Genomic DNA, 26052 nt, shown 5'->3' with positions numbered 1-26052 from the left:
ACCATCTACAACATCCTCCCTCTCATTCTATAACCATCTACAACATCCTCCTCCTCTCTCATTCTATAAACCATCTACAACATCCTCCTCCCTCTCATTCTATAAACCATCTACAACATCCTCCTCCCTCTCATTCTATAAACCATCTACAACATCCTCCTCCCTCTCATTCTATAAACCATCTACAAAATCTTCCTCCTCTCTCATTCTATAACCATCTACAACACCCTCCTCTCTCTCATTCTATAAACCATCTACAACATCCTCTGCTCTCTCATTCTATAAACCATCTACAACATCCTCCTCTCTCTCTCATTCTATAAAACCATCTACAACATCCTCCTCTCTCATTCTATAAACCATCTACAACATCCTCCTCTCCCTCATTCTATAAACCATCTACAACATCCTACTCCCTCTCATTCTATAACCATCTACAACATCCTCCTCCTCTCTCATTCTATAAACCATCTACAACATCCTCCTCTCTCTCATTCTATAAACCATCTATAACACCCTCCTCTCTCTCATTCTATAAACCATCTACAACATCCTCCTCCCTCTCATTCTATAAACCATCTACAACATCCTCCTCTCTCTCATTCTATAAACCATCTACAACATCCTCCTCCCTCTCATTCTATAAACCATCTACAACAACCTCCTCCCTCTCATTCTATAAACCATCTACAACATCCTCCTCCCTCTCATTCTATAAACCATCTACAACATCCTCCTCCCTCTCATTCTATAAACCATCTACAACATCCTCCTCTCTCATTCTATAAACCATCTACAACATCCTCCTCTCTCATTCTATAAACCATCTACAACATCCTCCTCCCCTCTCATTCTATAAACCATCTACAACATCCTCCTCCCTCTCATTCTATAAACCATCTACAACATCCTCCTCCCTCTCATTCTATAAACCATCTACAACATCCTCCTCCCTCTCATTCTATAAACCATCTACAACATCCTCCTCCCTCTCATTCTATAAACCATCTACAACATCCTCCTCCCTCTCATTCTATAACCATCTACAACATCCTCCTCCTCTCTCATTCTATAAACCATCTACAACATCCTCCCTCTCATTCTATAAACCATCTACAACATCCTCCACTCTCTCATTCTATAAACCATCTACAACATCCTCCTCTCTCATTCTATAAACCATCTACAACATCCCTCCTCCCTCTCATTCTATAAACCATCTACAACATCCTCCTCCCTCTCATTCTATAAACCATCTACAACATCCTCCTCCCTCTCATTCTATAAACCATCTACAACATCCTCCTCCCTCTCATTCTATAAACCATCTACAACATCCTCCTCCCTCTCATTATATAAACCATCTACAACATCCTCCTCCCTCTCATTCTATAAACCATCTACAACATCCTCCTCCCTCTCATTCTATAAACTATCTACAACATCATCCTCCTCTCTCATTCTATAACGATCTACAACATCCTCCTCTCTCTCATTCTATAAACCATCTACAACATCCTCCTCCCTCTCATTCAATAAAACATCTACAACATCATCCTCCCTCTCATTCTATAAACCATCTACAACATCCTCCTCTCTCACATTCTATAAACCATCTACAACATCCTCCCTCTCATTCTATAACCATCTACAACATCCTCCTCCTCTCTCATTCTATAAACCATCTACAACATCCTCCTCCCTCTCATTCTATAAACCATCTACAACATCCTCCTCCCTCTCATTCTATAAACCATCTACAACATCCTCCTCCCTCTCATTCTATAAACCATCTACAAAATCTTCCTCCTCTCTCATTCTATAACCATCTACAACACCCTCCTCTCTCTCATTCTATAAACCATCTACAACATCCTCTGCTCTCTCATTCTATAAACCATCTACAACATCCTCCTCTCTCTCTCATTCTATAAACCATCTACAACATCCTCCTCTCTCATTCTATAAACCATCTACAACATCCTCCTCTCCCTCATTCTATAAACCATCTACAACATCCTACTCCCTCTCATTCTATAACCATCTACAACATCCTCCTCCTCTCTCATTCTATAAACCATCTACAACATCCTCCTCTCTCTCATTCTATAAACCATCTATAACACCCTCCTCTCTCTCATTCTATAAACCATCTACAACATCCTCCTCCCTCTCATTCTATAAACCATCTACAACATCCTCCTCTCTCATTCTATAAACCATCTACAACATCCTCCTCCCTCTCATTCTATAAACCATCTACAACATCCTCCTCCTCTCTCATTCTATAAACCATCTACAACATCCTCCTCTCATGCTATAAACCATCTACAACATCCTCCTCTCTCTCTCATTCTATAAACCATCTACAACATCCCCCTCCTCTCTCATTCTATAAACCATCTACAACATCCTCCTCTCTCATTCTATAAACCATCTACAACATCCTCCTCCCTCTCATTCTATAAACCATCTACAACATCCTCCGCTCTCTCATTCTATAAACCATCTACAACATCCTCCTCTCTCTCATTCTATAAACCATCTACAACATCATCCTCCTCTCTCATTCTATAAACCATCTACAACATCCTCCGCTCTCTCATTCTATAAACCATCTACAACATCCTCCTCTCTCTCATTCTATAAACCATCTACAACATCCTCCTCTCTCATTCTATAAACCATCTACAACATCCTCCTCCCTCATTCTATAAACCATCTACAACATCCTCCTCCCTCTCATTCTATAAACCATCTACAACATCCTCCTCTCTCATTCTATAAACCATCTACAACATCCTCCTCCCTCTCATTCTATAAACCATCTACAACATCCTCCTCCTCTCTCATTCTATAACCATCTACAACATCCTCCTCCCTCTCATTCTATAAACCATCTACAACATCCTCCTCTCTCTCATTCTATAAACCATCTACAACATCCTCCTCCTCTCTCATTCTATAAACCATCTACAACATCCTCCTCCCTCTCATTCTATAAACCATCTACAACATCCTCCTCCCTCTCATTCTATAAACCATCTACAACATCATCCTCCCTCTCATTCTATAAACCATCTACAACATCGTCCTCCCTCTCATTCTATAAACCATCTACAACATCCTCCTCTCTCTCATTCTATAAACCATCTACAACATCCTCCTCTCTCTCATTCTATAAACCATCTACAACATCCTCCTCCCTCTGATTCTATAAACCATCTACAACATCCTCCTCTCTCATTCTATAAACCATCTACAACATCCTCCTCTCTCATTCTATAAACCATCTACAACATACTCCTCCCTCTCATTCTATAAACCATCTACAACATCCTCCTCCCTCTCATTCTATAAACCATCTACAACATCCTCCTCCCTCTCATTCTATAAACCATCTACAACATCCTCCTCCCTCTCATTCTATAAACCATCTACAACATCCTCCTCCCTCTCATTCTATAAACCATCTACAACATCCTCCTCCCTCTCATTCTATAAACCATCTACAACATCCTCCTCTCTCTCATTCTATAAACCATCTACAACATCCTCCTCTCTCTCATTCTATAAACCATCTACAACATCCTCCTCCCTCTCATTCTATAAACCATCTACAACATCCTCCTCTCTCATTCTATAAACCATCTACAACATCCTCCTCTCTCTCATTCTATAAACCATCTACAACATCCTCCTCCCTCTCATTCTATAAACCATCTACAACATCCTCCACTCTCATTCTATAAACCATCTACAACATCCTCCTCCTCTCTCATTCTATAAACCATCTACAACATCCTCCTCTCTCTCATTCTATAAACCATCTACAACATCCTCCTCCCTCTCATTCTATAAACCATCTACAACATCCCCCGCTCTCTCATTCTATAAACCATCTACAACATCCTCCTCTCTCATTCTATAAACCATCTACAACATCCTCGTCTCTCTCATTCTATAAACCATCTACAACATCCTCCTCCCTCTCATTCTATAAACCATCTACAACAACCTCCTCCCTCTCATTCTATAAACCATCTACAACATCCTCCTCTCTCACATTCTATAAACCATCTACAACATCCTCCTCCCTCTCATTCTATAACCATCTACAACATCCTCCTCCTCTCTCATTCTATAAACCATCTACAACATCCTCCTCCCTCTCATTCTATAAACCATCTACAACATCCTCCTCCCTCTCATTCTATAAACCATCTACAACATCCTCCTCCCTCTCATTCTATAAACCATCTACAAAATCTTCCTCCTCTCTCATTCTATAACCATCTACAACACCCTCCTCTCTCTCATTCTATAAACCATCTACAACATCCTCTGCTCTCTCATTCTATAAACCATCTACAACATCCTCCTCTCTCTCTCATTCTATAAACCATCTACAACATCCTCCTCTCTCATTCTATAAACCATCTACAACATCCTCCTCCTCTCTCATTCTATAAACCATCTACAACATCCTCCTCCCTCTCATTCTATAAACCATCTACAACATCCTCCTCTCTCTCATTCTATAAACCATCTACAACATCCTCCACTCTCTCATTCTATAAACCATCTACAACATCCTCCTCTCTCATTCTATAAACTATCTACAACATCATCCTCCCTCTCATTCTATAAACCATCTACAACATCCTCCTCCCTCTCATTCTATAAACCATCTACAACATCCTCCTCCCTCTCATTCTATAAACCATCTACAACATCCTCCTCCCTCTCATTCTATAAACCATCTACAACATCCTCCTCTCTCTCATTCTATAAACCATCTACAACATCCTCCTCTCTCTCATTCTATAAACCATCTACAACATCCTCCTCTCTCATTCTATAAACCATCTACAACATCCTCCTCTCTCATTCTATAAACCATCTACAACATCCTCCTCTCTCATTCTATAAACCATCTACAACATCCTCCTCTCTCATTCTATAAACCATCTACAACATCCTCCTCCCTCTCATTCTATAAACCATCTACAACATCCTCCTCTCTCATTCTATAAACCATCTACAACATCCTCCTCTCTCATTCTATAAACCATCTACAACATCCTCCTCTCTCTCATTCTATAAACCATCTACAACATCCTCCTCTCTCATTCTATAAACCATCTACAACATCCTCCTCTCTCATTCTATAAACCATCTACAACATCCTCCTCTCTCATTCTATAAACCATCTACAACATCCTCCTCTCTCATTCTATAAACCATCTACAACATCCTCCTCCCTCTCATTCTATAAACCATCTACAACATCCTCCTCTCTCTCTCATTCTATAAACCATCTACAACATCCTCCTCCCTCTCATTCTATAAACCATCTACAACATCCTCCTCTCTCATTCTATAAACCATCTACAACATCCTCCTCTCTCTCATTCTATAAACCATCTACAACATCCTCCTCTCTCTCATTCTATAAACCATCTACAACATCCTCCTCCTCTCTCATTCTATAAACCATCTACAACATCCTCCTCCCTCTCATTCTATAAACCATCTACAACATCCTCCTCCCTCTCATTCTATAACCCATCTACAACATCCTCCTCCCTCTCATTCTATAAACCATCTACAACATCCTCCTCCCTCTCATTCTATAAACCATCTACAACATCCTCCTCCCTCTCATTCTATAAACCATCTACAACATCCTCCTCCCTCTCATTCTATAAACCATCTACAACATCCTTCTCTCTCATTCTATAAACCATCTACAACATCCTCCTCTCTCTCATTCTATAAACCATCTACAACATCCTCCTCTCTCTCATTCTATAAACCATCTACAACATCCTCCTCTCTCTCATTCTATAAACCATCTACAACATCCTCCTCCTCTCTCATTCTATAAACCATCTACAACATCATCCTCCCTCTCATTCTATAAACCATCTACAACATCCTCCTCTCGCTCATTCTATAAACCATCTACAACATCCTCCTCCCTCTCATTCTATAAACCATCTACAACATCCTCCTCCCTCTCATTCTATAAACCATCTACAACATCCTCCTCTCTCATTCTATAAACCATCTACAACATCCTCCTCCCTCTCATTCTATAAACCATCTACAACATCCTCCTCTCTCATTCTATAAACCATCTACAACATCCTCCTCTCTCTCATTCTATAAACCATCTACAACATCCTCTGCTCTCTCATTCTATAAACCATCTACAACATCCTCCTCCCTCTCATTCTATAAACCATCTACAACATCCTCCTCCCTCTCATTCTATAAAACAGGGATCGTTAACTAGCAGCCCGTGGGACAAATTCACTTAATAAATTGTAATTTAGGAAATCTATTCTTAAGTATTTCCACTCATAAAAATGGAGACATATGTGATCGTGTACCAATGTAATCAAGGTTTGAAATTATTGTTTGTCAAATCCAGGCTCTGTCGCAGCCGGCCGCGACCGGGAGACCCATGGGGCGGCGCACAATTGGCCCAGCGTCGTCCAGGTTAGGGGAGGGAATGGCCGGCAGGGATGTAGCTCAGTTGATAGAGCATGGCGTTTGCAACGCCAGGGTTGTGGGTTCGTTTCCCACGGGGGGGCAAGTATTAAAAATATATATATATATGTATTCACTAACTGTAAGTCGCTCTGGATAAGAGCGTCTGCTAAATGACTAAAATGTAAAAAATGTACAATATCTGTATGGGCTTCTTGAGTCAATTTGCAGAGTACAAATCATTTATGATGTAATTTATGATGTTCCGGCCACCCGTGGCTAGAGATGGATGGCTAGAGATGGATGGCTAGAGGATGGATGACTAGAGATGGATGACTAGAGATGGATGACTAGAGATGGATGACTAGAGATGGATGACTAGAGATGGATGACTAGAGATGGATGACTAGAGGATGGATGACTAGAGATGGATGACTAGAGATGGATCAAGCAGTATGCTGTTGCAGGTAGAAATATACCTTGCCACTGCTCTGTATTCCACATGAAAGGGAATTCTGTCAATTCCGTACATTACATTTCTGCCCTAAGATGCTTTTGTGACACTCCCAAATAACTGAGAGTATTTCCCCTTGTCCTACAGTACATGAGAATGCCAATTGTTGAGGCAACATGTAAAAGATGTGGGAGAAGGACAATTCTCTGGTTGAAAGAAAATTGAGAGCATGACCCTGGCAAATGTCCTGGTTTCCTGGTTCTGGAATATACAGTATGTCCCAGTGCCAAGCAGAGGCTGAGCACTACCAACATCTTAGCCCCTCACCCCTGTAAGGGATTTATAAATATCAGAAAGAATTTTAAGTGACAGGTCTTTGGCAGAGCTGGGTCCAGGCACACCTCGGTCATCATTCCCCGCAATACGCACCATCAATCCATTTGAAGGATCACTCTCTGATATCTTGAATATACAGTTGATTCGAAAAGTATTCAGACCCCTTGACTTTTTCCACATTTTGTTACATTAGAGCCTAATTCTAAAATTGATGAAATAGTTTTTTTCCTCATCAATACCCCATAATGAAAAAGGAAAAATCGTTTTTGATAAATTTTTGCAAATGTATAAAAATATTTAAACTGAAATATTACATTTACATAAGTATTCAGACCCTTTACTCAGTACTTTGTTGAAGCACCTTTGGCAGTGATTACAGCATCGAGTCTTCTTGGGTATGACGCTACAAGCTTGGCACACCTGTATTTGGGGAGTTTCTCCCATTCTTCTCTGCAGATCCTCTCAAGCTCTGTCAGGTTTGATGGGGAGTGTCGCTGCACAGCTATTTTCAGGTCTCTCCAGAGATGTCCGATCGTGTTCAAGTCCGGGCTCTGGCTGGGCCACTCAAGGACATTCAGAGACTTGTCCCAAAGCCACTCCTGCATTGTCTTGGCGGGTCGTTGTCCTGTTGGAAGGTGAACCGTCGCCCCAGTCCGAGGTCCTGAGCACTCTGGAGCAGGTTTTCATCAAGGATCTCTCTGTACTTTGCGCCGTTCATCTTTGCCTCGATCCTGACTAGTCTCCCATTCCCTGCCACTGAAAAACATCCCCAGAGCATGATGCTGCCACCACCATGCTTCACCATAGGGATGGTGCCAGGTTTCTTCCATACATGACGCTTGGCATTCAGGCCTAAGAGTTAAATCTTGGTTTCATCAGACCAGAGAATCTTGTTTCTCATGGTCTGAGAGTCTTTAGGTGCCTTTTGGCAAACTCCAAGCGGGCTGTCTTGTGCCTTTTACTGAGGAGTGGCTTCCGTCTGGCCACTGTACCATAACGGCCTGATTGGTGGAGTGCTGCAGAGCACCTCCCTGACCAAGGCCCTTCTCCCCCGATTGCTCAGTTTGGCCGGGTGGCCAGCTCTAGGAAGAGTCTTGGTCCTTCCAAACTTCTTCCATTTAAGAATGATGGAGGCCACTATGTTCTTGGGGACCTTCAATGCTGCATAAATGTTTTGGTACACTTCCCCAGATCTGTGCCTCGACACAATCCTGTCTCGGAGCTCTACAGACAATTCCTTCGACCTCATGGCTTGGTTTTTGCTCTGACATACACTGTCAACTATGGGACCTTATATAGACAGGTGTGTGCCTTTCCAAATCATGTCCAATCAATTCAATTTACCACAGGTGGACTCCAATCAAGTTGTAGAAACATCTCAAGGATAATCAATGGAAACAGGATGCACCTGAGCTCAATTTCGAGTCTCATAGCAAAGGGTCTGAATACTTATGTAAATAAGGTATTTCTGTTTTTTTATAAATTTGCAAAACTTTCTAAAAACCTGTTTCACTTTGTCATTATGGGGTATTGTCATTATGGGGTATTGTGTGTAGATTGATGAGGGAAAAAAACAATTTAATCCATTTCAGAACAAGGCAGTAACATAACTAAATGTGGAAAAGGGAAAGGGGTCTGAATACTTTCCGAATGCACTGTACATCACCTAATAGCATGAGGGGTGATGGTCATCACTACAACTAATGCACAATGATGACAACTGATCTCTCATCATAATCTTTAAAACTATCCTCTTGTGATGTGAGTTTAGGACTATCCTCTTGAGATGTGAGTTTAGGACTATCCTCTTGAGATGTGAGTTTAGGACTATCCTCTTGTGATGTGAGTTTAGGACTATCCTCTTGAGATGTGCGTTTAGGACTATCCTCTTGTGATGTGAGTTTAGGACTATCCTCTTGTGATGTGAGTTTAGGACTATCCTCTTGAGATGTGAGTTTAGGACTATCCTCTTGTGATGTGAGTTTAGGACTATCCTCTTGTGATGTGAGTTTAGGACTATCCTCTTTCATGTAGCCTGTCACTGATTGCCAAACATGACAATGATCACAAACAGATCTAGGACCAGGCTACATGTCATCTTCAGTTCTGGTAAATGGTACAGCCTATTCATTCCATATGTTGTTTACAAGGACGGGCAGACTGAAGGGACGACAGAGATGTCTCCTCATCATTCAGATATCCTTCCTATCATGTGTTAACATATCCAGAAAGGGACACTGCTACCCACATTCTAGCCGAACTGACCACTGTAGAAAAGGTTTGCCTAAATGTTTACCCTGAAGTCCATCAGTGTTTAGTCAATGACATGCCAAATACAAGATGTCAGCTTTTCATAACAAATGGTCTCCTAAATGTGTGGTCAAAACACCTCCAATAATGGATAGCTGATATGACAGGCCTGAGCACAGAGAATTGAATGGGAGGTGACAATATTACTGGAATGTTCATAGAGGGAGTTCTTTGCTGTTCATCACTAAACTATAGCACTCTTTATGTGATCCATGGAAGGAAGGATGGGCTTTACAACAACACTATGCTATAAATAGGCTCCAACAACACAGAGGCTGCAGTAGTGCACTACACTGTAATGGGCTCTGGTCAACAGTAGTACACTATAAAGGGAATAGGGTACCATTTGGGATGCATGCCAGAGCTTTTAGGCCATGAGACCACTGGATTATCCTGAGAATTGGGACTAATCCTAATCCCCAGTAATTTCACATTCTGCCATAGTCCTGCCTGGGGCCACAACACAGACTACTGAAGAATAACATGTTATTCCACCTCCGGATTTTAGAATTACTCTCTGCATAGAAGAACAGAATTAGGCCTACATTTCCAGTAAGAAAATGAGTTCTCCCTCATCACAGCCCAGCTCTGTAGGTTAACCTCCCTGATCACAGTCCAGCTCTGTAGGTTAACCTCCCTGATCACAGCCCAGCTCTGTAGGTTAACCTCCCTGATCACAGCCCAGCTCTGTAGGTTAACCTCCCTGATCACAGCCCAGCTCTGTAGGTTAACCTCCCTGATCACAGCCCAGCTCTGTAGGTTAACCTCCCTGATCACAGCCCAGCTCTGTAGGTTAACCTCCTGATCACAGCCCAGCTCTGTAGGTTAACCTCCCTGATCACAGCCCAGCTCTGTAGGTTAACCTCCCTGATCACAGCCCAGCTCTGTAGGTTAACCTCCCTGATCACAGCCCAGCTCTGTAGGTTAACCTCCCTGATCACAGCCCAGCTCTGTAGGTTAACCTCCTGTAGCCTTCCACAGCCTGAAAAGGAATAACACGGCCGTCTAGAATGGCTATCCAGTAGCGAAGAATCAGGACAATATTTTAAGGATTAAAAGAACACGTCGGTTCCCTCATCATAACCCAGTACATGCTATAGAAAAAAAACTCCCCTCTTCAGAGTCCATCTGACAAACTAGTTGTGATGTCTGGCTGCATGTAGAGGGCGTGTCTGGTAGTGCAGAGGCCCTGGGTTACAGCTGCAGCATGATCTGACAGTTGCTGTGTTTATAGAAGTGAACTTTAGAAGAAACCCTCTAAAAAAAAATAAAAAAACGATAAAGAAAGGTGAAGTTGGCTATGTGTTGTAGAAGGTAACGCTTTCGAGTTAGAAGCCCTCTCTTTGGAACAAAGCAATGCTCTTTCTAGAACAGACCACCAAGCAGGACACGGCCGACGTTACCTTCTCTCCCTGAAGCGCTGAAATCAAATTAATATAGGGCAAAAGACTACAAAACCCCCCCCAAAAAATGAAACCTACTCGTTTTTCATGCATATTCTGTCCTGAAACACCTTATCCAGGGGGATGACGGCTTGGCCCAGAAACACGTCCAGTCCCATAAGCGCCCGGTGCATCACCGTCAGGACCAAGTCGCTGCTCCCGGCGGGGTAGGCGCCCCCGTCCCCAACCTGCTCCAGAACACCCGGTAACAACTCGAAGGAACATTCCTCCTTCCATTCGGGAGCAGTGGTCTTTTCCACAACACAAGTCGAGTATTTCTCCTTGCCCACCTGGATAATGGTGTAGACGTCGCTGGTGCCGTGTTTGCCCTTCGCACGCAAGCCCCTGCCCCGCAGAACGGTGACCTGGACGTGTGTAGGAACCCATCTCTGGTCGTCGTCTATATTTAGCGAGGACATGTCCAAATACACACGGCAGAGAGGGAGACAGGATCAAAATCTAAACGTGGAAATGAAATGGTATGATACCCGCCGTCTCCCCCAGCTCCTCAGCGTCTCTCGGAGATGCACGGCCAGCCTAGTCGCGGGGTGGACGGCTCAGCATTATTGTATCGTTTAAAGTTGTCGGTATTGTTCGGCGTGTCCTCACTGTTCGTTGCCCACGCATGTGTTTCGTGGCGTGTGCTCGGCTCGGCTATGCTAATAAGGCTATCGACGGTGCGATGCGCCTCTCGTCCAAGACAAGCGCCCTTCTCTCTGCAGTCAGAACTGTTGAAACCATAGAGAACGATAGAGGTCTCTAGTGGCTGAAAGGCAGCATTACCATGGGCAGCGGCGTTAAGGGCTTCCACCACTTCAATGTAGTCAACTGGGTGGGACTTCCAACTTCATTGGCTGATCGCTCCTGGTGACCCTGTTGGAGTCATGTCGAACCGGGTCATCGGGAGGGATCAGCCAATCGTGAATAATAAAATGGACTACTTCAAAATGGAGATCGCCTCAATGGCCCTGCCCGTGCGCTCACAGACACCAAAACAGGAACTATGAAGATATGTTTTCTCTATCATTCTCTATGGTTGAAACCAAACCAGTGACAACGTCACACCTTTATCCTCTCTTTGCAGGAAGAGTGTAGTAGAAAACATATTCCACCACAAGGCCCAGTTTATCAGACTCTCTAGTAATATGATAGCGTGAAGCATATATTACAATGATCCTGTGTTCTGAAAGAGTTCCATTGATCACTATCCTATCCAGGCTGCGGCCTGTCTCTCAGGTCAGACCCACTGAAAGTAGGGGAAACACCTCACCCTCGGGGTACTGCGCTGTGAGAACAGTTCGAGAGCGCCCACAGCCCTGGGATGACATAACATTGCAGATGCTCCCCACTTCACAGAAAATGGGTTGAATCAACGGTGTTTCCACGTCATTTCAAACCGAAAAAAATCTGTGATGATGACATTGAATCAAAGTGGAAAACTAAATGGATTTGAAAAAAAGTCATCAACTTAAGGGATTGTTTTTCTCCTCACCCAACTAAAAAAAAAAGAAAAAATAATGTGACAACTCAACCAAATGTATACAAAACTGATGTCTGTGCCCAGTGGGTCCGCCAGCTGATCGGTCGGAAAGAAAGACAACTTCTCTGTCACTCCTTTCGCAGGACCAACATAGATAGGAGTTGTTGTTGTTGGTCATGCCAGTAGTAGGAGTTGTTGTTGTTGTTGTTGTTGTTTGTCATGCCAGTAGTAGGAGTTGTTGTTGTTGTTGTTGTTGTTTGTCATGCCAGTAGTAGGAGTTGTTGTTGTTGTTGTTTGTCATGCCAGTAGTAGGAGTTGTTGTTGTTGTTGTTGGTCATGCCAGTAGTAGGAGTTGTTGTTGTTGTTGTTGTTGTTTGTCATGCCAGTAGTAGGAGTTGTTGTTGTTGTTGTTTGTCATGCCAGTAGTAGGAGTTGTTGTTGTTGTTGTTGGTCATGCCAGTAGTAGGAGTTGTTGTTGTTGTTGTTGTTGTTTGTCATGCCAGTAGTAGGAGTTGTTGTTGTTGTTGTTGTTGTTTGTCATGCCAGTAGTAGGAGTTGTTGTTGTTGTTGTTGTTTGTCATGCCAGTAGTAGGAGTTGTTGTTGTTGTTGTTTGTCATGCCAGTAGTAGGAGTTGTTGTTGTTGTTTTTGTCGTGCCAGTAGTAGGAGTTGTTGTTGTTGTTGTTTGTCATGCCAGTAGTAGGAGTTGTTGTTGTTGTTGTTTGTCATGCCAGTAGTAGGAGTTGTTGTTGTTGTTGTTTGTCATGCCAGTAGTAGGAGTTGTTGTTGTTGTTGTTTGTCATGCCAGTAGTAGGAGTTGTTGTTGTTGTTGTTTGTCATGCCAGTAGTAGGAGTTGTTGTTGTTGTTGTTTGTCATGCCAGTAGTAGGAGTTGTTGTTGTTGTTGTTTGTCATGCCAGTAGTAGGAGTTGTTGTTGTTGTTGTTTGTCATGCCAGTAGTAGGAGTTGTTGTTGTTGTTGTTTGTAATGCCAGTAGTAGGAGTTGTTGTTGTTGTTGTTTGTCATGCCAGTAGTAGGAGTTGTTGTTGTTGTTGTTTGTCATGCCAGTAGTAGGAGTTGTTGTTGTTGTTGTTTGTCATGCCAGTAGTAGGAGTTGTTGTTGTTGTTGTTGTTTGTCATGCCAGTAGTAGGAGTTGTTGTTGTTGTTGTTGTTGTTTGTCATGCCAGTAGTAGGAGTTGTTGTTGTTGTTGTTTGTCATGCCAGTAGTAGGAGTTGTTGTTGTTGTTGTTTGTCATGCCAGTAGTAGGAGTTGTTGTTGTTGTTGTTTGTCATGCCAGTAGTAGGAGTTGTTGTTGTTGTTGTTTGTCATGCCAGTAGTAGGAGTTGTTGTTGTTGTTGTTTGTCATGCCAGTAGTAGGAGTTGTTGTTGTTGTTGTTTGTCATGCCAGTAGTAGGAGTTGTTGTTGTTGTTGTTTGTCATGCCAGTAGTAGGAGTTGTTGTTGTTGTTGTTTGTCATGCCAGTAGTAGGAGTTGTTGTTGTTGTTGTTTGTCATGCCAGTAGTAGGAGTTGTTGTTGTTGTTGTTTGTCATGCCAGTAGTAGGAGTTGTTGTTGTTGTTGTTTGTCATGCCAGTAGTAGGAGTTGTTGTTGTTGTTGTTTGTCATGCCAGTAGTAGGAGTTGTTGTTGTTGTTGTTGGTCATGCCAGTAGTAGGAGTTGTTGTTGTTGTTGTTGTTGTTGTCATGCCAGTAGTAGGAGTTGTTGTTGTTGTTGTTTGTCATGCCAGTAGTAGGAGTTGTTGTTGTTGTTGTTTGTCATGCCAGTAGTAGGAGTTGTTGTTGTTGTTGTTTGTCATGCCAGTAGTAGGAGTTGTTGTTGTTGTTGTTGTTTGTCATGCCAGTAGTAGGAGTTGTTGTTGTTGTTGTTGTTTGTCATGCCAGTAGTAGGAGTTGTTGTTGTTGTTGTTGTTTGTCATGCCAGTAGTAGGAGTTGTTGTTGTTGTTGTTGTTGTTTGTCATGCCAGTAGTAGGAGTTGTTGTTGTTGTTGTTTGTCATGCCAGTAGTAGGAGTTGTTGTTGTTGTTGTTTGTCATGCCAGTAGTAGGAGTTGTTGTTGTTGTTGTTTGTCATGCCAGTAGTAGGAGTTGTTGTTGTTGTTGTTGTTGTTGTTGTTTGTCATGCCAGTAGTACGTTTGAACTCTAAAAAAGGATGGAGACACTTTGGTAGATTGGTGTTTTATCTCCCACCCAGGGCTATTGTAGTACGGAGTGGTGGTACACCCTGTACAGCCAGTGGGACGTTTACAAGCCTTTAGCCATAGCCAAATCTATTCAAACTAAGCAACACATGCTATTCAACTATTTAGCCCACACTTTAAAGGAGCAATCTGGGATTTAAACACAGTGGTTACCCCGCCACTTTTTTTGGTAAACAGTTGAGGGATGATGCTGGTGAAATGGATGTATCAATTCCAGATTGGCCCTTAATTGTAAGCCAGCCACCCTTTAGCCTAGGGCATCTCATTGCTTTATTGGACAGCAGTTTGATAATGACCTGGCGGAAAAACCGCCAAAATGTTCCAATGTGGCCTACAGTCAATAATATACTGCACGTGTCAAATTCCTGTCTGCAGGTTTTTACTCCTCCTTTGTCCTTGATTGATGAATTAAGGTCACTAATTAGTAAGGAACTCCCCAAAAAGTCCCCACCTGGTTGTCTAGGGCTTAATTGAAAGGAAAACCCAGAACCCAGCAGACACTAGGACCATGGAATGAGTTTGACACCCCTGGTCAACTATATAGCGGAGGAATCCAGTGAGTCTGTATAGTGCAGTGGCAGTCAGTCATATTCCTATTGCAGCAGACAGATGAGTTGCAGAAAAAAAGAGACAGAGAGGGAAAGAGTGAGAGAGAGCAGAGGAGTGACTGATGGGGGATGGGAGTGACTGATGGGGGATATGAGTGACTGATGGGGGATGGGAGTGACTGATGGGGGATGGGAGTGACTGATGGGGGATGGGAGTGACTGATGGGGGATGGGAGTGACTGATGGGGGATGGGAGTGACTGATGGGGGATGGGAGTGACTGATGGGGGATAGGAGTGACTGATGGGGGATGGGAGTGACTGATGGGGGATGGGAGTGACTGATGGGGGATGGGAGTGACTGATGGGGGATGGGAGTGACTGATGGGGGATGGGAGTGACTGATGGGGGATGGGAGTGACTGATGGGGGATAGGAGTGACTGATGGGGGATAGGAGTGACTGATGGGGGATGGGAGTGACTGATGGGGGATGGGAGTGACTGATGGGGGATGGGAGTGACTGATGGGGGATAGGAGTGACTGATGGGGGTGGGAGTGACTGATGGGGGTGGGAGTGACTGATGGGGGATGGGAGTGACTGATGGGGGGATGGGAGTGACTGATGGGGGATGGGAGTGACTGATGGGGGATGGGAGTGACTGATGGGGGATAGGAGTGACTGATGGGGGATGGGAGTGACTGATGGGGGATGGGAGTGACTGATGGGGGATAGGAGTGACTGATGGGGGATGGGAGTGACTGATGGGGGATAGGAGTGACTGATGGGGGATGGGAGTGACTGATGGGGGATAGGAGTGACTGATGGGGGATGGGAGTGACTGATGGGGGATATGAGTGACTGATGGGGGATGGGAGTGACTGATGGGGGATGGGAGTGACTGATGGGGGATGGGAGTGACTGATGGGGGATGGGAGTGACTGATGGGGGATGGGAGTGACTGATGGGGGATGGGAGTGACTGATGGGGGATGGGAGTGACTGATGGGGGATATGAGTGACTGATGGGGGATATGAGTGACTGATGGGGGATGGGAGTGACTGATGGGGGATAGGAGTGACTGATGGGGGATGGGAGTGACTGATGGGGGATGGGAGTGACTGATGGGGGATGGGAGTGACTGATGGGGGATGGGAGTGACTGATGGGGGATGGGAGTGACTGATGGGGGATGGGAGTGACTGATGGGGGATGGGAGTGACTGATGGGGGATGGGAGTGACTGATGGGGGATATGAGTGACTGATGGGGGATGGGAGTGACTGATGGGGGATAGGAGTGACTGATGGGGGATGGGAGTGACTGATGGGGGATAGGAGTGACTGATGGGGGATGGGAGTGACTGATGGGGGATAGGAGTGACTGATGGGGGATATGAGTGACTGATGGGGGATGGGAGTGACTGATGGGGGATATGAGTGACTGATGGGGGATGGGAGTGACTGATGGGGGATGGGAGTGACTGATGGGGGATGGGAGTGACTGATGGGGGATGGGAGTGACTGATGGGGGATGGGAGTGCGGCTGGCTGCTGGGTTCTGTTCAGTGAGGTGCGGCTGGCTGCTGGGTTCTGTTCCCTTCTGGTCAGTGAGGTGCGGCTGGCTGCTGGGTTCTGGTCAGTGAGGTGCAGCTGGCTGCTGGGTTCTGTTCAGTGAGGTGCGGCTGGCTGCTGGGTTCTGTTCCCTTCTGGTCAGTGAGGTGCGGCTGGCTGCTGGGTTCTGGTCAGTGAGGTGCGGCTGGCTGCTGGGTTCTGTTCAGTGAGGTGCGGCTGGGTTCTGTTCCCTTCTGGTCAGTGAGGTGCGGCTGGGTTCTGTTCCCTTCTGGTCAGTGAGGTGCGGCTGGGTTCTGTTCCCTTCTGGTCAGTGAGGTGCGGCTGGGTTCTGTTCCCTTCTGGTCAGTGAGGTGCGGCTGGGTTCTGTTCCCTTCTGGTCAGTGAGGTGCGGCTGGGTTCTGTTCCCTTCTGGTCAGTGAGGTGCGGCTGGGTTCTGTTCCCTTCTGGTCAGTGAGGTGCGGCTGGGTTCTGGTCAGTGAGGTGCGGCTGGGTTCTGTTCCCTCACTGAGCAGCACCAACGCATGACGCTCTAACAGAGGCAGTGTTTCATTTTTTTTCACATTTTAGCAGACACTCTTATCCAGAGCGACTTACAGTTAGTGAGTGCATACATTATTTTTTTCATACTGGCCCCCCGTGGGAATCGAACCCACAACCCTGGCGACGCCATGCTCTACCAACTGGCAAACGCCATGCTCTACCAACTGAGCTACATCCGTCCCGGCCATTCCCTCCCCTACCCTGGACGAATTGTAAATAATAAATAATAATATGCCATTTAGCAGACGCTTTTATCCAAAGCGACTTACAGTCATGCGTGCATACATTTTTGTGTATGGGTGGTCCCGGGGATCGAACCCACTACCTTGGCGTTACAAGCGCCGTGCTCTACCAGCTGAGCTACAGAGGACCACTTGTACTCAGGCAGGTTTATATAACAGAAGGCTACTCAGGCAGGTTTATATTGCAGACTGAAAGGATGAACACCATTAGGGAGTGAACGTGTCACACTACACTACTCATTGGAACGCTGCCACCTTGTGGCGGCAGGAGGGAACAGCAGACTGGGACACAAACGTACAACCCCATAACATGCCATAACAGACGTGAGACGGACAACTAGCAGCAGTCTGCAATATAAACCTGCCTGAGTATCCTTCTGTTATATAAACCTGCCTGAGTAGCCTTCTGTTATATAAACCTGCCTGAGTAGCCAGCCTTCTGTTCATCAGAGCTCTTAGAATACCTTTTCTGTGGAGACTATAGGTTTATTTCCTCTCATGCATTAAAACACAACAATGGCTGCGTCCCTAATCCCACCCTAATCCCTATGGGCCCTGGTCTAAAGTAGTGCACTATGTAGGGAACAGCGGGCCATTTGGGACACGCTCCAACATCCCTTTAGCTTTCTCAGAATGAGTCATGACTAAAGGCAGTAGCTAAAGAAGAGCCGGGTGCGTCTCGTCCACAGATCCTGTCAGGGGGGTTTCTGTTCAGTCAGTAAGTCAGTCGTCCCAAATAGCACCTTATTCCCTACTCAGGGCACTACTTTAGACCAGGGCCCTGTTCAGTATAGGGTGACATTTGGGACGCGCCACCCACGTCTTCTTATCAAGGCAGTCAAGACTCACCGCAGAAGACGCAGATGAGCTAGCCTTGTTTTTCTGAGTTTGAGTCACTGTTCTGTTCCGTCTTCCTCTGTCGTTCAGTTTAGAAAACATTAATATCCTCAATGAGGCAATTCTTTATGAGCAATCGCAATACATACGGTCAAAATCACATATTTAATGCTAGAATCCTTAGTCGCTACATCCCGTTTTCTGGACTTGTAAATTCATGATACAGTATATACCCATTGGTTCTTGAAGATTCTTGATGGGATACGACAGTTGAACTGTCGTATCCCATCACAACCAAAATATAAGCTTGTTTTAATGTTTGTAAACAAAGTAAATGTAAACAAAGACTGTAGAGCCTCAAAACACGGTTAAAACTATAATTGTTATATCCTGGATGGTCTGTCTTTGCATCCATAGGTCTGTCTATGATTTGACAGTGGTTACACTGGCCAGCCGGGCTGGTAGACTGACATGTTTACCCGGGTCCAAAATCTAGGATCCACGTGGTCTTTTTAAAGGATGGGCCCCTATCTCTTAAAGGCCCTGTTATCCATGTGGTCTTTTTAAAGGAAGGGCCCCTATTTACAGTCGTGGTCAAAAGTTTTGAGAATGACACAAATATTAATTTTCACAAAGTCTGCTGCCTCAGTTTTTACTCCAGAATGTTATGAAGAGTGATCAGAAGTCCCTCTTTGCCGTGAAAATGAACTTAATCCCCCAAAAACATTTCCACTGCATTTCAGCCCTGCCACAAAAGGACCAGCTGACATCATGTCAGTGATTTTCTCGTTAACACAGGTGAGAGTGTTGACGAGGACAAGGCTGGAGATCACTCTGTCATGCTGATTGAGTTAGAATAACAGACTGGAAGCTTTAAAAGGAGGGTGGTGCTTGAAATCATTGTTCTTACTCTGTTAACCATGGTTACCTGCAAGGAAACACGTGCCGTCATCATTGCTTTGCACAAAAAGGGCTTCACAGGCAAGGATATTGCTGCTAGTAAGATTGCACCTAAATCAACCATTTATCGGATCATCAAGAACTTCAAGGAGAGAGGTTCAATTGTTGTGAAGAAGGCTTCAGGGCGCCCAAGAAAGTCCAGCAAGCGCCAGGACCGTCTCCTAAAGTTGATTCAGCTGCGGGATCGGGGCACCACCAGTGCAGAGCTTGCTCAGGAATGGCAGCAGGCTGGTGTGATTGCATCTGCACGCACAGTGAGGCAAAGACTTTTGGAGGATGGCCTGGTGTCAAGAAGGGCAGCGAGGAAGCCACTTCTCTCCAGGAAAAACATCAGGGACAGACTGATATTCTGCAAAAGGTACAGGGATTGGACTGCTGAGGACTGGGGTAAAGTCATTTTCTCTGATGAATCCCCTTTCCGATTGTTTGGGGCATCCGGAAAAAAGCTTGTCCGGAGAAGACAAGGTGAGCGCTACCATCAGTCCTGTGTCATGCCAACAGTAAAGCATCCTGAGACCATTCATGTGTGGGGCTGCTTCTCAGGCAACAGTTTGGTGACGAACAATGCCTTTTCCAGCATGATGGAGCACCTTGCCATGAGGCAAAAGTGAGAACTAAGTGGCTTGGGGAACAAAACATCGACATTTTGGGTCCATGGCCAGGAAACTCCCCAGACCTTAATCCCATTGAGAACTTGTGGTCAATCCTCAAGAGGCAGGTGGACAAACAAAACCCCACAAATTCTGACAAACTCCAAGCATTGATTATGCAAGAATGGGCTGCCATCAGTCAGGATGTGGCCCAGAAGTTAATTAACAGCATGCCAGGGCAGATTGCAGAGGTCTTGAAAAAGAAGTGTCAACACTGCAAATATTGACTCTTTGCATAAACTTAATGTAATTGTCAATAAAAGCCTTTGACACTTATGGAATGCTTGTAATTATACTTCAGTATACCATAGTAACATCTGACGAAAATATCTCATAACACTGAAGCAGCAAACTTTGTGAAGACCAATACTTGTGTCATTCTCAAAACGTTTGACCACGACTGTATATGGACACTCAATAACTATGGTCATTTTTAATGGTGAGTTTACAAACATATATTATGATAAATAGATTTGAAACTTGTATCTCATTATGGTAAATGGTGAAATAAGTATAGCCAGTTATAATTGTAATGGCTTAGCAGATAATAAGAAAAGACGATCAGTATTTACCTGCTAAAAGAGAAGGAATATAATATCTATAGTTTACAGGAAACTCATTCAACATCTTTAGATGAAGTTGTGTGGAGAAAGGACTTGGGGGGGGATATACTTCTCCCATGGGCAAAGAAACTCAAAAGGGGTGATGATTTTAATTAACAATAATTTCAATCCCAATGTGCAAATTGTCCAAACAGAGCTGCAAGGAAGGTGGATCCTTTTAAATATCTTATTGGACCATAGCCCAATTTGGCTCTATACGGTCCAAATAATGATGATCCACACTTCTTTCAATATATATACAGTATAATAATTTACCAAGCTTACAGGCAATACACAACTATTATTATGGAGGGAGATTATAATACGGTTTTAAATACCTCAATGGATCGTAAAGGAAATCACACTACAAACTATCACCCTCATGCACTTAAGGAAATCACGAATATCATGGATATATTAGAACTAGTGGATATATGGAGGCTTAAATATCCTGACCTAGTGAGATATACATGGCGGAGGCACAATCAAGCTAGTCGTCTTGACTAATCCACAACGTGGGACCGAAAGTGATTCCTAATAATACAGAACTCATGTCCAGTAATAGCAACACTCTTTTCATTCCATGTGTCACTGATGACCTCTGCCTCAACTCTGCCTATTTCTACAGATGGACTGGAGACGCTTTCGTCAGACGGCAGCCTCGGTCGTTTGATGGGGAGACCAGAATTGGGTAGGTTTTATCTGACCTGTTCAATCTTCAACATAGTACCGGTTTGTGTGTCAGATATCACCTATCCTAACTACCATTGGTAACAGAACAGTGACTATGTGTGTTTGTGTTCACAGAAACATGTATGGAGCCAGCACATGGAGACTTGGAAGATGATGTGATGAAGTCCAGACTGACAGACGGGCTTGATACTGATGTCTCTGAATGGAGAGAGACCTGGCACTCTGACAGACGGGCTTGATACTGATGTCTCTGAATGGAGAGAGTCCTGGCATTAACATTTTACTAGACACAACTTTTACTTGTAATGTATTTTATTTATATTTTTGATTGAATGGTATCAGTCAATATGGGGAGGGAGAAACCCTGTGTATTCTGCACCAGGATCAGGGAACTCCTGTTGTATAGGGGACATCACACAGGAAGGTATAACCACTCTGACATGTTACCAAGGTAACCCCATTACCACCAGACAGGAAGGTATGACCACTCTGACATGTTACCAAGGTAACCCCATTACCACCACACAGGAAGGTATGACCACTCTGACATGTTACCAAGGTAACCCCATTACCACCAGACAGGAAGGTATGACCACTCTGACATGTTACCAAGGTAACCCCATTACCACCAGACAGGAAGGTATGACCACTCTGACATGTTACCAAGGTAACCCCATTACCACCACACAGGAAGGTATGACCACTCTGACATGTTACCAAGGTAACCCCCATTACCACCAGACAGGAAGGTATGACCACTCTGACATGTTACCAAGGTAACCCCATTACCACCACACAGGAAGGTATGACCACTCTGACATGTTACCAAGGTAACCCCATTACCACCAGACAGGAAGGTATGACCACTCTGACATGTTACCAAGGTAACCCCATTACCACCACACAGGAAGGTATGACCACTCTGACATGTTACCAAGGTAACCCCATTACCACCAGACAGGAAGGTATGACCACTCTGACATGTTACCAAGGTAACCCCATTACCACCACACAGGAAGGTATGACCACTCTGACATGTTACCAAGGTAACCCCATTACCACCAGACAGGAAGGTATGACCACTCTGACATGTTACCAAGGTAACCCCATTACCACCAGACAGGAAGGTATGACCACTCTGACATGTTACCAAGGTAACCCCATTACCACCACACAGGAAGGTATGACCACTCTGACATGTTACCAAGGTAACCCCATTACCACCAGACAGGAAGGTATGACCACTCTGACATGTTACCAAGGTAACCCCATTACCACCAGACAGGAAGGTATGACCACTCTGACATGTTACCAAGGTAACCCCATTACCACCACACAGGAAGGTATGACCACTCTGACATGTTACCAAGGTAACCCCATTACCACCAGACAGGAAGGTATGACCACTCTGACATGTTACCAAGGTAACCCCCATTACCACCAGACAGGAAGGTATGACCACTCTGACATGTTACCAAGGTAACCCCATTACCACCAGACAGGAAGGTATGACCACTCTGACATGTTACCAAGGTAACCCCATTACCACCACACAGGAAGGTATGACCACTCTGACATGTTACCAAGGTAACCCCATTACCACCAGACAGGAAGGTATGACCACTCTGACATGTTACCAAGGTAACCCCATTACCACCACACAGGAAGGTATGACCACTCTGACATGTTACCAAGGTAACCCCATTACCACCACACAGGAAGGTATGACCACTCTGACATGTTACCAAGGTAACCCCATTACCACCAGACAGGAAGGTATGACCACTCTGACATGTTACCAAGGTAACCCCATTACCACCAGACAGGAAGGTATGACCACTCTGACATGTTACCAAGGTAACCCCATTACCACCAGACAGGAAGGTATGACCACTCTGACATGTTACCAAGGTAACCCCATTACCACCAGACAGGAAGGTATGACCACTCTGACATGTTACCAAGGTAACCCCATTACCACCAGACAGGAAGGTATGACCACTCTGACATGTTACCAAGGTAACCCCATTACCACCACACAGGAAGGTATGACCACTCTGACATGTTACCAAGGTAACCCCATTACCACCAGACAGGAAGGTATGACCACTCTGACATGTTACCAAGGTAACCCCATTACCACCAGACAGGAAGGTATGACCACTCTGACATGTTACCAAGGTAACCCCATTACCACCACACAGGAAGGTATGACCACTCTGACATGTTACCAAGGTAACCCCATTACCACCAGACAGGAAGGTATGACCACTCTGACATGTTACCAAGGTAACCCCATTACCACCAGACAGGAAGGTATGACCACTCTGACATGTTACCAAGGTAACCCCATTACCACCAGACAGGAAGGTATGACCACTCTGACATGTTACCAAGGTAACCCCATTACCACCACACAGGAAGGTATGACCACTCTGACATGTTACCAAGGTAACCCCATTACCACCAGACAGGAAGGTATGACCACTCTGACATGTTACCAAGGTAACCCCATTACCACCACACAGGAAGGTATGACCACTCTGACATGTTACCAAGGTAACCCCATTACCACCACACAGGAAGGTATGACCACTCTGACATGTTACCAAGGTAACCCCATTACCACCAGACAGGAAGGTATGACCACTCTGACATGTTACCAAGGTAACCCCATTACCACCACACAGGAAGGTATGACCACTCAAATCAAATCAAATCAAATTGTATTGGCCACATGCGCCGAATACAACAGGTGCAGACATTACAGTGAAATGCTTACTTACAGCCCTTAACCAACAGTGCATTTATTTTTAATAAAAAAGTAAAATAAAACAACAACAAAAAAAGTGTTGAGAAAAAATTAGCAGAAGTAAAATAAAATAACAGTAGGGAGGCTATATATACAGGGGGGTACCGGGGGCAGTGCAAATAGTCTGGGTAGCCATGATTAGCTGATCAGGAGTCTTATGGCTTGGGGGTAGAAGCTGTTGAGAAGTCTTTTGGACCTAGACTTGGCGCTCCGGTACCGCTTGCCGTGCGGTAGCAGAGAGAACAGTCTATGACTAGGGTGGCTGGAGTCTTTGACAATTTTGAGGGCCTTCCTCTGACGCTGCCTGGTATAGAGGTCCTGGATGGCAGGAAGCTTGGCTCCAGTGATGTACTGGGCCGTACGCACTACCCTCTGTAGTGCCTTGCGGTCGGAGGCCGAGCAGTTGCCATACCAGGCGGTGATGCAACCAGTCAGGATGCTCTCGATGGTGCAGCTGTAGAATTTTTTGAGGATCTGAGGACCCATGCCGAATCTTTTCAGTCTCCTGAGGGGGAATAGGCTTTGTCGTGCCCTCTTCACGACTGTCTTGGTGTGTTTGGACCATGATAGTTCGTTGGTGATGTGGACACCAAGGAACTTGAAGCTCTCAACCTGTTCCACTACAGCTCCGTCGATGAGAATGGGGGCGTGCTCAGTCCTCTTTTTTTACCTGTAGTCCACAATCATCTCCTTTGTCTTGGTCACGTTGAGGGAGAGGTTGTTATCCTGGCACCACACGGCCAGGTCTCTGACCTCCTCCCTATAGGCTGTCTCATCGTTGTTGGTGATCAGGCCTACCACTGTTGTGTCGTCGGCAAACTTAATGATGGTGTTGGAGTCGTGCCTGGCCATGCAGTCATGGGTGAACAGGGAGTACAGGAGGGGACTGAGCACGCACCCCTGAGGGGCCCCCGTGTTGAGGATCAGTGTGGCAGATGTGTTGTTACCTACCCTTACCACCTGGGGGCGGCCCGTCAGGAAGTCCAGGATCCAGTTGCAGAGGGAGGTGTTTAGTCCCAGGATCCTTAGCTTAGTGATGAGCTTTGAGGGCACTATGGTGTTGAATGCTGAGCTGTAGTCAATGAATAGCATTCTCACGTAGGTGTTCCTCTTGTCCAGGTGGGAAAGGGCAGTGTGGAGTGCAATAGAGATTGCATCATCTGTGGATCTGTTGGAGCGGTATGCAAATTGGAGTGGGTCTAGGGTTTCTGGGATAATGGTGTTGATGTGAGCCATGACCAGCCTTTCAAAGCACTTCATGGCTACAGACGTCAGTGCTACGGGTCGGTAGTCATTTAGGCAGGTTATCTTAGAGTCCTTGGGCACGGGGACTATGGTGGTCTGCTTGAAACATGTTGGTATTACAGACTCAGTCAGGGACATGTTGAAAATGTCAGTGAAGACACTTGCCAGTTGGTCAGCACATGCTCGGAGTACACGTCCTGGTAATCCGTCTGGCCCTGCGGCCTTGTGAATGTTGACCTGCTTAAAAGTCTTACTCACATCGGCTACGGAGAGCGTGATCACATAGTCATCTGGAACAGCTGGTGCTCTCATGCATCCTTCAGTGTTGCTTGCCTCGAAGCGAACATAGAAGTGATTTAGCTCATCTGGTAGGCTTGTGTCACTGGGAATCTCGCGGCTGTGCTTCCCTTTGTAGTCTGTAATAGTTTTCAAGCCCTGCCACATCCGACGAGCATCAGAGCTGGTGTAGTACGATTCAGTCTTAGTCCTGTATTGACTCTTTGCCTGTTTGATGGTTCGTCAGAGGGCATAGCGAGATTTCTTATAAGCGTCCGGGTTAGAGTCCCGCCCCTTGAAAGCGGCAGCTCTACCCTTTAGCTCAGTGCGGATGTTTCCTGT

The 26052-nt window shown here is 45.0% G+C and overlaps 1 protein-coding gene and 1 long non-coding RNA gene across 3 annotated transcripts in view; one reads left to right on the top strand and one right to left on the bottom strand.

The window, feature by feature from the left end:
- Positions 1-11741, bottom strand: part of rab11fip5a (RAB11 family interacting protein 5a (class I)) — a 77486-nt gene extending 65745 nt beyond the window's left edge. For both annotated transcript variants that reach the window (XM_041857706.2, XM_041857707.2), the window contains exon 1: positions 11080-11741. In XM_041857706.2, the coding sequence (XP_041713640.1) occupies positions 11080-11459 (380 nt within the window). In that variant the 5' untranslated portion in view covers positions 11460-11741. The remainder of the gene's footprint in view (positions 1-11079) is intronic.
- LOC121546421 overlaps positions 1-21531 on the top strand; it is a 45342-nt gene extending 23811 nt beyond the window's left edge. Inside the window, exons 2-3 of the long non-coding RNA XR_005996385.1 lie at positions 21313-21375; positions 21492-21531. This is a non-coding gene — a long non-coding RNA (uncharacterized LOC121546421). The remainder of the gene's footprint in view (positions 1-21312; positions 21376-21491) is intronic.
- The last annotated feature ends 4521 nt before the right edge of the window (positions 21532-26052 follow it).

The sequence above is a fragment of the Coregonus clupeaformis genome, chromosome 25, assembly GCF_020615455.1.
Source record: "Coregonus clupeaformis isolate EN_2021a chromosome 25, ASM2061545v1, whole genome shotgun sequence".
Taxonomy (NCBI): Eukaryota; Metazoa; Chordata; class Actinopteri; order Salmoniformes; family Salmonidae; genus Coregonus; species Coregonus clupeaformis.
This window is presented reverse-complemented; position numbering and strand designations above follow the sequence as displayed.